This window comes from Ailuropoda melanoleuca, chromosome 10, assembly GCF_002007445.2.
Source record: "Ailuropoda melanoleuca isolate Jingjing chromosome 10, ASM200744v2, whole genome shotgun sequence".
NCBI classification, from domain to species: Eukaryota; Metazoa; Chordata; class Mammalia; order Carnivora; family Ursidae; genus Ailuropoda; species Ailuropoda melanoleuca.
The window spans coordinates 55,660,631-55,673,528 of NC_048227.1; the positions used below are offsets into that span (position 1 = coordinate 55,660,631).

Sequence of the window (12,898 nt, forward strand, 5' to 3'; positions counted from 1 at the left end):
TTTTTTTTTTTTGGATCCAGTAGAATCTTCTAAAACATGACAATTTCTATTCTCCCACAATCCTGCTGTCCAGGTAAAGCCTTATAGTCTATGTTAAATAGTTGACACCACTGTCCCTCTAGATAGGTTTCAGTTACCCCAGGGCCATGAGGCAGCTGCAGGGACTGAGGAAGGAGGCCCTGGGCTGGCAGGTGAGGAGAGCAGCGGGGACCAGCACCCGCCCTTCCAGGATGGAGCGACATGGAGGTCGCTTCCCTCAGAACAAGAGACACCAGGAAGGCACCTCCCCCCGGTCATCTTGAAAGGTCCCTGCAGGGAAAGGATGGAAGAGGGGAGCTACGGAGGGAAGCCTGCAGGGAGCAGAAGCCTTGGGAGGCAACACAAATGTGAGCCAGAGAGTTTATTATCCACCGCAGAGAAGAGCACCCAGGTTCCCAGAATGGAGGGGATCTCACTACAAAGGCATGCCCTGCAGGAGCGGGCACCAAGACACCGGTCATGACTGCAAGCACACTGTGGCAACTGCACACCGACAAAGAGCTCCAGAGGGGCGAGAATCCTGTTCCCCTCCTCCAACTCCTCTGCCCTGCACGGCCGCCGGAGAAACTAATCCACGACGAGTCACTGAGGGGAGAGAACTGGACACGCTGGCATTGCTCAGAATGGCCTCACCTGTAAAACGTCAATTCCACTGTGCCAGTCTGATCACCCTCCAGAGTTTCCTCCTGCCTCTTCATATCTCCTCCCTCCTGTTCCCCACCCCCATTCCCGAGCAACCACTGATCTGTCTTGTGCCATTATAGACTAGCCTGCATTTTCCAGAGTGCTCTATAAATAGAATCAAACACTCTGTACTCCTGTGTACTCCTTTCTTCTGGCTTCTTACACTGAGCGTAATTATTTTGAGATTCATCCCTGTTGTTGAGTCTATCAACAGCTCGTTCCTTTTTACTGCTGAGTAGTATTCTGTTGTAGGGATGTACCACAATCAGTTCATTCATGCCCTTGATGATGGATATTTGGACTGTGCTAGTTTCAGGCTATCTTTAATAAAGTCTTTGTATGGAAAAAAAAACAAAAACAAAAAACAACCACCAAGCAGGGGGTTGAGTACTCCCCATTCCCCTGCTAGTCCCCATGTGCTCACCAAATTTGAGCTGGGCAGAGGGAAAAAGCATGTAAATTGGAGAGACTGATATTTTGCTTTGGACTGCGGTGGATCTTTCATAACAGTTCTAATACCCAAAAACGTCCAGAAAGCTACGGGTTCTGCTGGATGGAAGTTAGTCGTCCTGGGGACAGGTGCTGTCACAGGCAATGACGGAAAAACTAGAGCTGCTTCCTGGTTGTACATGACGGACTGCTCAAGGCAAGAAGACCTGTCCATGCAGGAAGGCAGAGGAGGCATCTATAAAGAGACAGTGTCTAGCATACAAAGGGAAGTCCTCAGTGACCCTGGACTGCAATGGCCCAGAGTGAGGAGAACGGCAGCTTGCCAGAGAAATCCACGCACATCCACACGCTCAGCCAGCCACCCATCCCTCGGGCCCCTCCAAGCACACCCACAAAGCCCGAGCTGCTCCCACATCCAGTAGCTACTTCCTCACCCACGAAGCCTGCGTCAGGGTCGGTGAGATGTTGCGCTAAATCCTCTATCCATAGACTTTCAGAGCCAAAAAAGCCCCAGCGGAAATGAAGGAGAGAGATTTGGAGAGAAGGGGTGCGCCCAAGGCCGCATGGACACGACTAGGATAAAATCTCCGAATTTCTGTTACAGTACACCATCACTGTAACACTAGCTCTCCATTCAGACACTGTGAAAGTGTTGGAGGTATTAACAAAACTGGGTTGAAAATGATGATCCCTAACAAACTACTTGAAAAATACAAGAACAGTGCAGCACACGCATCAGTGCGTGGTTAGGAAGCGACCAACCCCAGCACCTGGTGGGGGGTCACCTGTTGTAACAAGACCACCCAAGTAGCTGGAATACAGCTTCAAGGAAGACTACACCGGTCTGTGCTTAATAGGCCTGCTGGTTTCCTCAGAGACTTCCTCTGTATAATTCACTAATAAGGCTCTGCTCCAACACAAAGTTCCCTAGGACTCACCATATATGTCCCTTTAGTTTCTTAACAGCTTTACCACTTCTGGCAGTACAGATGTATGGCTTCAGTCACTGCCATCCTTTCAACGGTCTTTGCTGCAAGACTTCTTTCCTTTTGACCAGAGAGGCCGAGTGCATGTGGTTAGGAAGACACAGGCTATGGAGTCTAACACACTCAGCAGGCAGTTCCAGCCATGGACTTGCAAGTTAATTAATCTCTCCGGCAGGCATTTAACTTGGTGCATGCAAGGGAATGATCACCTCCTTTTCGAGGCTTTCGTAAAGATTATATCAGACAATTTACATAGAGTGAGCATCTTTTTAATGAATGGTAAAAGGATCACATCAACTACTTAAATCTGTTTTTCTTTTCACTTTCCTAGTAGAGTTGAATATACTTATGTTAAATACATATGTATCTCGACTATATTTTTATCTTATTGTATTTTTCTTTTTTGAGAGAGAGCGAGCAAGCGAGTGGGGGTGGAAGGAGCACAGGGACAGGGAGAGAGAGAATCTCAAGCAAGCTCCACGCCCAGCAAGAAGCCTAACGCGGGGCTTGATCTCAGGACCCTGAGATCATGACCTGAGCCAAAATCAAGAATCGGATGCTTAACTGACTGAGCCACCCAGGCGCCCCTCACTGTATTTTTAAAAACTGGCTGCTGACAATAATGCTGCAGAAACACTGCAAGCACCTGTCGACAGATGAATGAGTAAACCGCGGTGTGTACCCACGATGGGAGGACACGCTGACACACGCTACAGCAGGATGAGCCCGAGGACTTTACGCTACGTCAACAGCCGGTCACAAAAGGACAAGTACTCTATGATGACACCTGTACGAGGCACCCAGAATAGTCCAACACAGCGGGACAGAAAGTAGAAGGATGGTTGCCAGGGAATGGGGGGAGCCAGGGAGATGGGGAGTTATTGCTTAATGTGACAGCTTCAGTTTTGCAAGATGGAAAAGGTTTTGGAGAGGTGTGGTGGTGATGGTGGCACAAAGTGTCAGTGTATTTAATGCCACTTAACTCTGTACCTAAAAATGATTAAACTAGTAAATGTTATGTATATTTTACCACAATTCAGAAGTAAAAACAAACAAACAAACAAACAAAAACCTAACTGCTTCAACCAAACGCTAAGAGAGATCCAAGCAACTTGAGTTGCACACATATTGTAAGATAAAGCTTGTTTCCTTTTAGGCCAATATGCTAAATTATATAATTATTCTGGCATTTATTTTCAGTATCCATGTTACTGTACCAACCAAATACATTTACCTTCATTAAAATAGGTCTGCTATAACGAAATTATTAGCTCTGAAGTATAAAAACGTCTCCAGGAAAGTATGTCTTTGACTTTATGAAGAATCCAAAGGAATAAAATTGATTATTAAATATATTATTTTAGGTTTTCCCTGTCAATACCTTCCCTCCAAAAAGAGAAACACATGATCTAACATTAAAACACTGTCTGGTAACATATTTATCTCCCTCATTGTTTTGCTCAGATGACAGTAAAAATGTGTATCATTTTATAAGCCAACACCTATTATCCATAGTAACCAGAAGACGAAGGTCGGAGAAGAAGCTGAACTAAGAAGAAAACGGTAGAAACAATCTATAAATAGCATCAGAAAAGCCATTAAAAACAAACAGGTGAGAAAAATGACAATAGTAACGACACAAGAAGCTCCTGGGGGGGGGGCTTCAGTGAGAAGGAAAAAGCATGAAGAAAGGACACAGTTTCAGGTCACAGAAGTCCTATAAATTCACTTTTAACACGCTGCATTAAAGTCTGGGAAGTTTTTCTATTAAGGGCCAGAAAGTAAATATTTTCAGCTTTGTGCGCCACGGGGCCTTCTGAGGCAACTACTCAACCCTGCTATGGCGGTCTGAAGGCAGCCCGAGATAACAGGAAACAAATGGTGTGGCTGTGTTCTGATAAAGTTTTATTTACAAATGCTGGCAGCAGGGCAGATGTGGCCTGAAGGCAGGCAGTAGTTTGCCAACCCCTGGCCTAGGGAAACAAAATAAATAAATGTAAGGACAATCTGGAATAAGGTCTATCAATGCACATGAACTAAAATACTGTGGATTCATATTCTGACCCCCAGGGAACCAGACCCATAAGCTCAAGTTCAAATATCAAATGTTCCTTTTTTTTTTTTTTTTTTTTTTTTACNTTTTTTTTTACCAAAGTTCTAAGTGGCTCCATGAGCTAAAGACTTTCGAGTGGATTTCTCATTCCCATTAAAAATGGGCCAACAGCTCACCTATGTTAAAAGATTCACAATGCTTTTCTTTAAAAAATATTTCTTAGTACCCAGAAATGAACAAAAGTTAAATTTTTACTCCAAGCATCTCTAAGTTTTTGCACAGTTGATTTTCAAGATACAGAATAAAATCTGGGCCAGTAACTTCAAAGACTTCAAATACAGTTTGATTATGGTCAAGACCCTCAAGGAATACCTGAATATCTATTAGATGGGGAAATGTCTAAAAATACATGTTTTAATGTAAAAACAAGTGAACAATATGAACGAAGAGGAAAGCTGTGTAAAAAAGGAAAACACATTCTCTCTCCCCACGTTCTCACTTACACAAAATTTTTTGGAAGGATAGTCTTCTCACCTCTGAGATGTAAGATTCTGAATTTCTAAATGTTCATGTTTCGCTTTATGTGATTCTGTACTTCAACTTTTTTTTTTTAACCATAAGCATGTACTACTTTTAGTATTAAATGTTTTATGTTGAGGTTGTAGTTAAAAGGTTTACCACCTTCATTATTAAGAGACAATTTGAATACTGATACTTTTAACAAGAGAATATTCACTCACAGGACCTATCACAACCATAAAGATGACGCAACAAGAGCGTCCATATACACAACCCGTGTGCCATGGTATTTGCGGGCAACCGCACAGTGGTTCCATACCTCGGCTCCACCCATCCACTTAGGCTCATCAGGAAACTCAGCACACAAAACATCTTCTGACTGATCAGTCCCCAGCACATGGTAACAGAGTTTTTGATGGAGATTGGTGGATGTCTCTGTACCTGAAGGAGTTAAAAATGTATACTGAAGTGCGGTTGGCAATTTTAAGAAAATCTATTCCATCCATATTGTACAATGCTAGAAATGTTTAAAAAGTTAATTACCTGGTTGCAGGATACAAAGTTAATATGCAAAGTTAGCTGCTTTCCTGTATACCAGCAATGAAGAAGTGGCATTTGAAATTAAAAACATGCTATCATTAAGGATGTAATATATAGCATGACGACCGCAGTTAGTAATAGTTAATGATACTGTACAAATGCTTAGGTACAAATCTAATGAACTGTGTATAAGACTTCTATGAGAAAAACTACAAAACTGATGAAAGAAATCAAAAAAGAGTTAAATAAATGGAGAGATGCTCCATGTTTATGGACAGGAATACTGGATATTGTCATGTCAATTCTTCCCCACTTGATCTATGGATGCAATTTAATTCCAATAAAAATTCCCAGCAAGTTATTTTGTGGATATTAATGAGCTGATCCTAACATTTACATAGAAAGAGGAAAAAACCCAGAATGGCCAACATAATATTGAAGGAAAAGAACAAAGTTGGAGGACTGGCCCTAACTGACTTCAAGATTTACTGTGAGTAATCAAAATAGTGTGGTATTGGCAAAAGAACAGACAGGTAAATCGATGGAGCAGAGTAGAGAGCCCAGAAAGGGACCTACAGAAACACAGTCAACTGGTCTTCGACAACTGAGCAAAGGCAATCCAGAGGAGCAAAGACGGCCTTTTTAACAAATGGAGCTAGAACAATTGGATATCAACATACAGAAAAATGAATCTAGACACAGACTTTACACCCTTCAAAAAAAATTAGCTCAAAATGGATCAGTGTACACCTATTAGAATGGACCTAAATGTAAATGGAAAACTATAAAATTCCTAAAAGATAGCATATGACAAAATCAGGATGACCCTTGGGTTTGGCAATGACTCTTTAGATACAATGTCAAAGGTATGATCTGTGAAAGAAAGAACTGATAAGCTGGACTTCATTAAAATAAAAAAGTTCTGCTCCGTGAAAGACGCTGTCAAGAGAACAGGACAATTCACAGACTGGGAGAAAATATCTGTAAGAAGACATATCTGATAAAGGACTGTTGTCCAAAATTTACAAAGAACTCTTTAAATTAAAAAAGAAAAGAAAAGAAAAGAAAAGAAAAGAAAAGAAAAGAAAAGAAAAGAAAAGAAAAGAAAAGAAAACAACCCTATTAAAAAATGGGCCAAAGACCCTAACACTAAAGCAGATATACAAGGGCGCCTGGGTGGCTTTATCGGTTAAGCGTCTGACTCTTGATTTTGGCTCAGGTCATGATCTCAGGGTGGTGAGATCAAGCCCTGCAACAGGCTTCGCACGGCTGAGTGTGGAGACTGCTTGGGATTCTCTCTCTCCCTCTCCCTCTGCCCCTCCTCTGTGCGTGTGTGCACTTTCTCTCCTTAAAAAAAAAAAAAAAGGATATGCAGATGGCAAAAAATCATATAAAAAGATGGTCCACATCATCTGTCACCAAGAAAATGCAAATTAATAATACACCAGTGTACACCTATTAGAATGGACAAAATCCAGAACAACAGAAACACCAAATGCCAGTGAGGTGTGGAGCAACGGGAACTCCTACTCGTTGCTGGTGGGAATGCAAACTAGTACTCTGGAAGGCAGTCTTGCAGTTTCTTACAAAACTAAACATATTCTTACAGTACAATCTGGCAATCAGACTTCTTGGTATCTACCCAAAGTATCTGAGAATTTATGTCCACACAAAAACCTGCACACAGATGTTTAGAGCGGCTTTATTTACAACTGCCAAATCTTGGATGCTACCAAGATACCCTTCAATAGGTGAATGGATTACAAAATAGGTGAAAGGATACAGGAACTACGCTATATCCAGACAATGGAATCCTATCGAGCATTAACAAGAAATGGATTATCAAACTATGAAAAGACATGCATATCATCAAGTGAAAGAAGCCAATCTAAAAAGGCTACGTAGTGTATGATTCCAACGACATGACGTTTGGGAAAAGGCAAAGCTATGGAGACAGTCAAGAGAACAGTGGTTGCCGGAGGCTAGTGGACAGGGAGGGTGAGCAGGTGGGACAAAGGATTATGAGGGTGGTCAAACTCTGTACGATACTATAACTGCGGACACACATCATTCTACGTTTGTCTAAACTTGTGGGATATACAACACTAAGAGCGAGCGCGAATGCAAGCTCAGGACTCTGGGTGATTATGACGTGTCAGTGGAGGTTCATCGATTGCCTACTCTGGTGAGGGATGCTGAAAATAGGGGAGGCTCTGCATGTGTGGGGGCAGGGGTTGTACAGGAAATCTCTCTACTTTATGCTCAATTTTGCTGTGAACCTAAAAATGCTATAAAAGGTTAAAAAAAAAAAAAAAAAAAGGAGGGAGAGGGTTTAAGTATTGGTAGGTATCACCCTGGAAGTAATTCACACATATTTGTTGATTTCAGATGTTAGGAGATTGAACTATTTTTTTTTTTTTCATTATAAGAAGGTACTAAGCTTTCAGGACGATGAAAAAGAAGTAAGATAACACTATAATATAAAAGAAAGCTTTACAGCACTTGGTAATTTTCCATGGGTTTTCCGGGAAGCACATGGTCAGAATTGTTTAAACTCATTGGTAAGTTCCTCCATCACACAACCTGAAAGGCTGCTGAGGTCCTCTCGACAAGGGGGCAGCAAATTATAGCCGGGCGAAGATGCTGCCTTTCCGAAATCAATCACAGTAACTAATCTTTACTGTTTTTGCCACTGAAAGCTGAGCCTAAATAACAATTTTCATGTTTTTCACAAATTAATAACATTGTTCTCTAATGAGAAATGGCCAGTGAAATACTTTTTGGGTCTCCCAGAACTTGAAGTAGCCATTTTCTAACTCAGCACCACTCTTACAACACGGGCAGCTAATTCGGTGTATAGAGCACAGAGGTCTTTCTTTAGCCAACAGCCTTGGGGGAAAAAAAAAGCTTACTCTTGAATCAGCTCTTCTTGTAGTTCACTGGTGAATTAAGAAAAAAGTATTGCACTAGTCTAATGCAAAGGCAGCAAAAGCCAACACTGCCAAAAGAGATGAAGAGCATTACAGTCCTTTCTCAGTTCCACTGGGGGAAATCAGAAAAGAAAGCCAGCATATCTAAAGATTAGAACGATACAGCAGGTCATGATAAGGGGACAGCAGATGTGGCAGAAAACACTGGCTTAGCTGTGCTTCTTGCCAGCTCCAGGCCTTGCAACTGAGCCTCTGTACCTCAGCTCCAAACCTCCAACAAAGGGATTGTAAAACCCGCCCATAAAGACCAACCAAGACAACAGAAAAATGCTGCAGGCCATTGTAGAGAGATGGGGCAGCACAGAGAAGATGACTCTTGACAGCTTGCAATAGCAAGGTACAAGGTACGTGGGCCTTTCTCTCTGGAAAGATGAGGAGTGAAGGGGAAAGAAAGAGACCGCTTGAACACAAGAGGACCTTTGTATAACTGAAAAGAAGAACGAAGGCATGTCCTGGAAGTTTACAACGAGAAAAGTGTCAAGATAAATCAACCAAGCAACTTGTAAATTCTAATCAGAGGAAGATATGTGATCACCACAGCAGGAAAATTTTATAATCGCTCAATCTCATTAAACAAATCAGTTTCATGGGGAAAAAAAAAATGCATCTTCTCCATGACCTCTTGGGAGATTTAACATGTTTGTAAAGGACTGGTTGTAATCATGGCCTAGCTTTTGCTGGTTCCTTGTATCTGTTTCTCCAACCCTTGAACAGGGGCTGGCCCCATGACTTGCTTTGGCCAACAGAACATGGCACCATGATGGAGCACCAGTAGCAAGTGTAGACATCGAAGACACTTGTGCCTTCCAACTCTCCCTCTTGGAATTCTACTGAGCTGCCACGCAAACCCAGTGGGCTAGCCTGCTGGACAATCACAGCCAAGGCCCCTGACATGGGAAAGAGCTAAGCCAACATCGGCCAACTGACCCACAGCTGAACACAGACACATGACAGAACTCAGCTAATCTAGAGAACAGCCTGGCCAACCCACAGACTCACAAGCAAAAAAAATATAGTTATTATTCTAAGACACTAAGTTTTGGGCCGCTCTGTCATACAACAATGCTAACTGATACAACACCCTTTGAGGAAACCTGGGTCTACACCAAACAACTTCCACATAGAGTTTAGCATTTCAAGTCATGTGAAGTCACACTTGTATTTCATGAAAAAGACGCTTCACCTGCCATCTTCACTTACCATCACTTTTTCCATCCTGCTGGGGATAGGAGTTGTAGAACATCNCGCTCCCAAATGCTCTGGGATTACTTTAAAATACAGGGAATTTTTTTTTTTTGGATCCAGTAGAATCTTCTAAAACATGACAATTTCTATTCTCCCACAATCCTGCTGTCCAGGTAAAGCCTTATAGTCTATGTTAAATAGTTGACACCACTGTCCCTCNGAAAAAGACGCTTCACCTGCCATCTTCACTTACCATCACTTTTTCCATCCTGCTGGGGATAGGAGTTGTAGAACATCCCCTTCCCATCATGGGTCCATGCCATACAGCTGAACTTGACTCTCTCAAGCACATCTGGAAGCTCTTTGGCACCATCAACTTTCATGAACTTGATCGTCACCCAGTCTGAGCCGCTGGCACTCAGACCATAGGCAAAATATTCACCATCTTCGCTGAAGGCATAGCCTATGGGACACAGGAGAAATTCTCACAGGGTGTACGTGGGGACACAACCCCTAGCCTTGCCCGCTGCCTCCGTGCTGCCTGACACAGTTCTCCACCATACATGCCATGGCAGGAGCAAGGAACGTGTCGCGAGGAACTCTGGGGACTGAGCCCAGGCCTCACAGGAATTCACCTCATGAGCTTTGACAAGTGTCCTTGCCTCTCCAGGTCTTAGTTTCTTCATCTATAAAACGACATATTGGATTATATGACCACTAAGATGCTTCCATTTGTTTATAATCCTATAATTCAATGAGCAGTTCAGTTAAAAGCAGAGCTCATCTCAGACTTTCAGCATATTTTATTTACACTCTAAAGAGCAGGGGAAAAAGAATAAGGAAACTGCTTTTACAGTAATGACTGGATTATGACACATACCATGTAACAGAACTAAATGGAAGCCATTAAGTAATTTTTGGAATGGATTCCAAACTATTTGAAATCACTCTTTACAATCTAATTTTCTGAGTATTGCTGGCACTCAAGGATTAAGGTTGTCCACACCGTCTGACCAGCACAAGCCCANAAGGAGGCCCTGGGCTGGCAGGTGAGGAGAGCAGCGGGGACCAGCACCCGCCCTTCCAGGATGGAGCGACATGGAGGTCGCTTCCCTCAGAACAAGAGACACCAGGAAGGCACCTCCCCCCGGTCATCTTGAAAGGTCCCTGCAGGGAAAGGATGGAAGAGGGGAGCTACGGAGGGAAGCCTGCAGGGAGCAGAAGCCTTGGGAGGCAACACAAATGTGAGCCAGAGAGTTTATTATCCACCGCAGAGAAGAGCACCCAGGTTCCCAGAATGGAGGGGATCTCACTACAAAGGCATGCCCTGCAGGAGCGGGCACCAAGACACCGGTCATGACTGCAAGCACACTGTGGCAACTGCACACCGACAAAGAGCTCCAGAGGGGCGAGAATCCTGTTCCCCTCCTCCAACTCCTCTGCCCTGCACGGCCGCCGGAGAAACTAATCCACGACGAGTCACTGAGGGGAGAGAACTGGACACGCTGGCATTGCTCAGAATGGCCTCACCTGTAAAACGTCAATTCCACTGTGCCAGTCTGATCACCCTCCAGAGTTTCCTCCTGCCTCTTCATATCTCCTCCCTCCTGTTCCCCACCCCCATTCCCGAGCAACCACTGATCTGTCTTGTGCCATTATAGACTAGCCTGCATTTTCCAGAGTGCTCTATAAATAGAATCAAACACTCTGTACTCCTGTGTACTCCTTTCTTCTGGCTTCTTTCAATGAGCGTAATTATTTTGAGATTCATCCCTGTTGTTGAGTCTATCAACAGCTCGTTCCTTTTTACTGCTGAGTAGTATTCTGTTGTAGGGATGTACCACAATCAGTTCATTCATGCCCTTGATGATGGATATTTGGACTGTGCTAGTTTCAGGCTATCTTTAATAAAGTCTTTGTATGGAAAAAAAAACAAAAACAAAAAACAACCACCAAGCAGGGGGTTGAGTACTCCCCATTCCCCTGCTAGTCCCCATGTGCTCACCAAATTTGAGCTGGGCAGAGGGAAAAAGCATGTAAATTGGAGAGACTGATATTTTGCTTTGGACTGCGGTGGATCTTTCATAACAGTTCTAATACCCAAAAACGTCCAGAAAGCTACGGGTTCTGCTGGATGGAAGTTAGTCGTCCTGGGGACAGGTGCTGTCACAGGCAATGACGGAAAAACTAGAGCTGCTTCCTGGTTGTACATGACGGACTGCTCAAGGCAAGAAGACCTGTCCATGCAGGAAGGCAGAGGAGGCATCTATAAAGAGACAGTGTCTAGCATACAAAGGGAAGTCCTCAGTGACCCTGGACTGCAATGGCCCAGAGTGAGGAGAACGGCAGCTTGCCAGAGAAATCCACGCACATCCACACGCTCAGCCAGCCACCCATCCCTCGGGCCCCTCCAAGCACACCCACAAAGCCCGAGCTGCTCCCACATCCAGTAGCTACTTCCTCACCCACGAAGCCTGCGTCAGGGTCGGTGAGATGTTGCGCTAAATCCTCTATCCATAGACTTTCAGAGCCAAAAAAGCCCCAGCGGAAATGAAGGAGAGAGATTTGGAGAGAAGGGGTGCGCCCAAGGCCGCATGGACACGACTAGGATAAAATCTCCGAATTTCTGTTACAGTACACCATCACTGTAACACTAGCTCTCCATTCAGACACTGTGAAAGTGTTGGAGGTATTAACAAAACTGGGTTGAAAATGATGATCCCTAACAAACTACTTGAAAAATACAAGAACAGTGCAGCACACGCATCAGTGCGTGGTTAGGAAGCGACCAACCCCGGCACCTGGTGGGGGGTCACCTGTTGTAACAAGACCACCCAAGTAGCTGGAATACAGCTTCAAGGAAGACTACACCGGTCTGTGCTTAATAGGCCTGCTGGTTTCCTCAGAGACTTCCTCTGTATAATTCACTAATAAGGCTCTGCTCCAACACAAAGTTCCCTAGGACTCACCATATATGTCCCTTTAGTTTCTTAACAGCTTTACCACTTCTGGCAGTACAGATGTATGGCTTCAGTCACTGCCATCCTTTCAACGGTCTTTGCTGCAAGACTTCTTTCCTTTTGACCAGAGAGGCCGAGTGCATGTGGTTAGGAAGACACAGGCTATGGAGTCTAACACACTCAGCAGGCAGTTCCAGCCATGGACTTGCAAGTTAATTAATCTCTCCGGCAGGCATTTAACTTGGTGCATGCAAGGGAATGATCACCTCCTTTTCGAGGCTTTCGTAAAGATTATATCAGACAATTTACATAGAGTGAGCATCTTTTTAATGAATGGTAAAAGGATCACATCAACTACTTAAATCTGTTTTTCTTTTCACTTTCCTAGTAGAGTTGAATATACTTATGTTAAATACATATGTATCTCGACTATATTTTTATCTTATTGTATTTTTCTTTTTTGAGAGAGAGCGAGCAAGCGAGTGGGGGTGG

General features: G+C 43.6%; 1 protein-coding gene across 1 annotated transcript in view; it reads right to left on the reverse strand.

Moving 5' to 3' along the window:
- The window catches only part of PREP (prolyl endopeptidase), a 124,120-nt gene that overhangs the window by 80,686 nt on the left and 30,536 nt on the right, over positions 1-12,898 (reverse strand). The window contains 1 exon segment of the mRNA XM_034670908.1: positions 5,051-5,172. Coding sequence (XP_034526799.1) covers positions 5,051-5,172 — 122 coding nt within the window.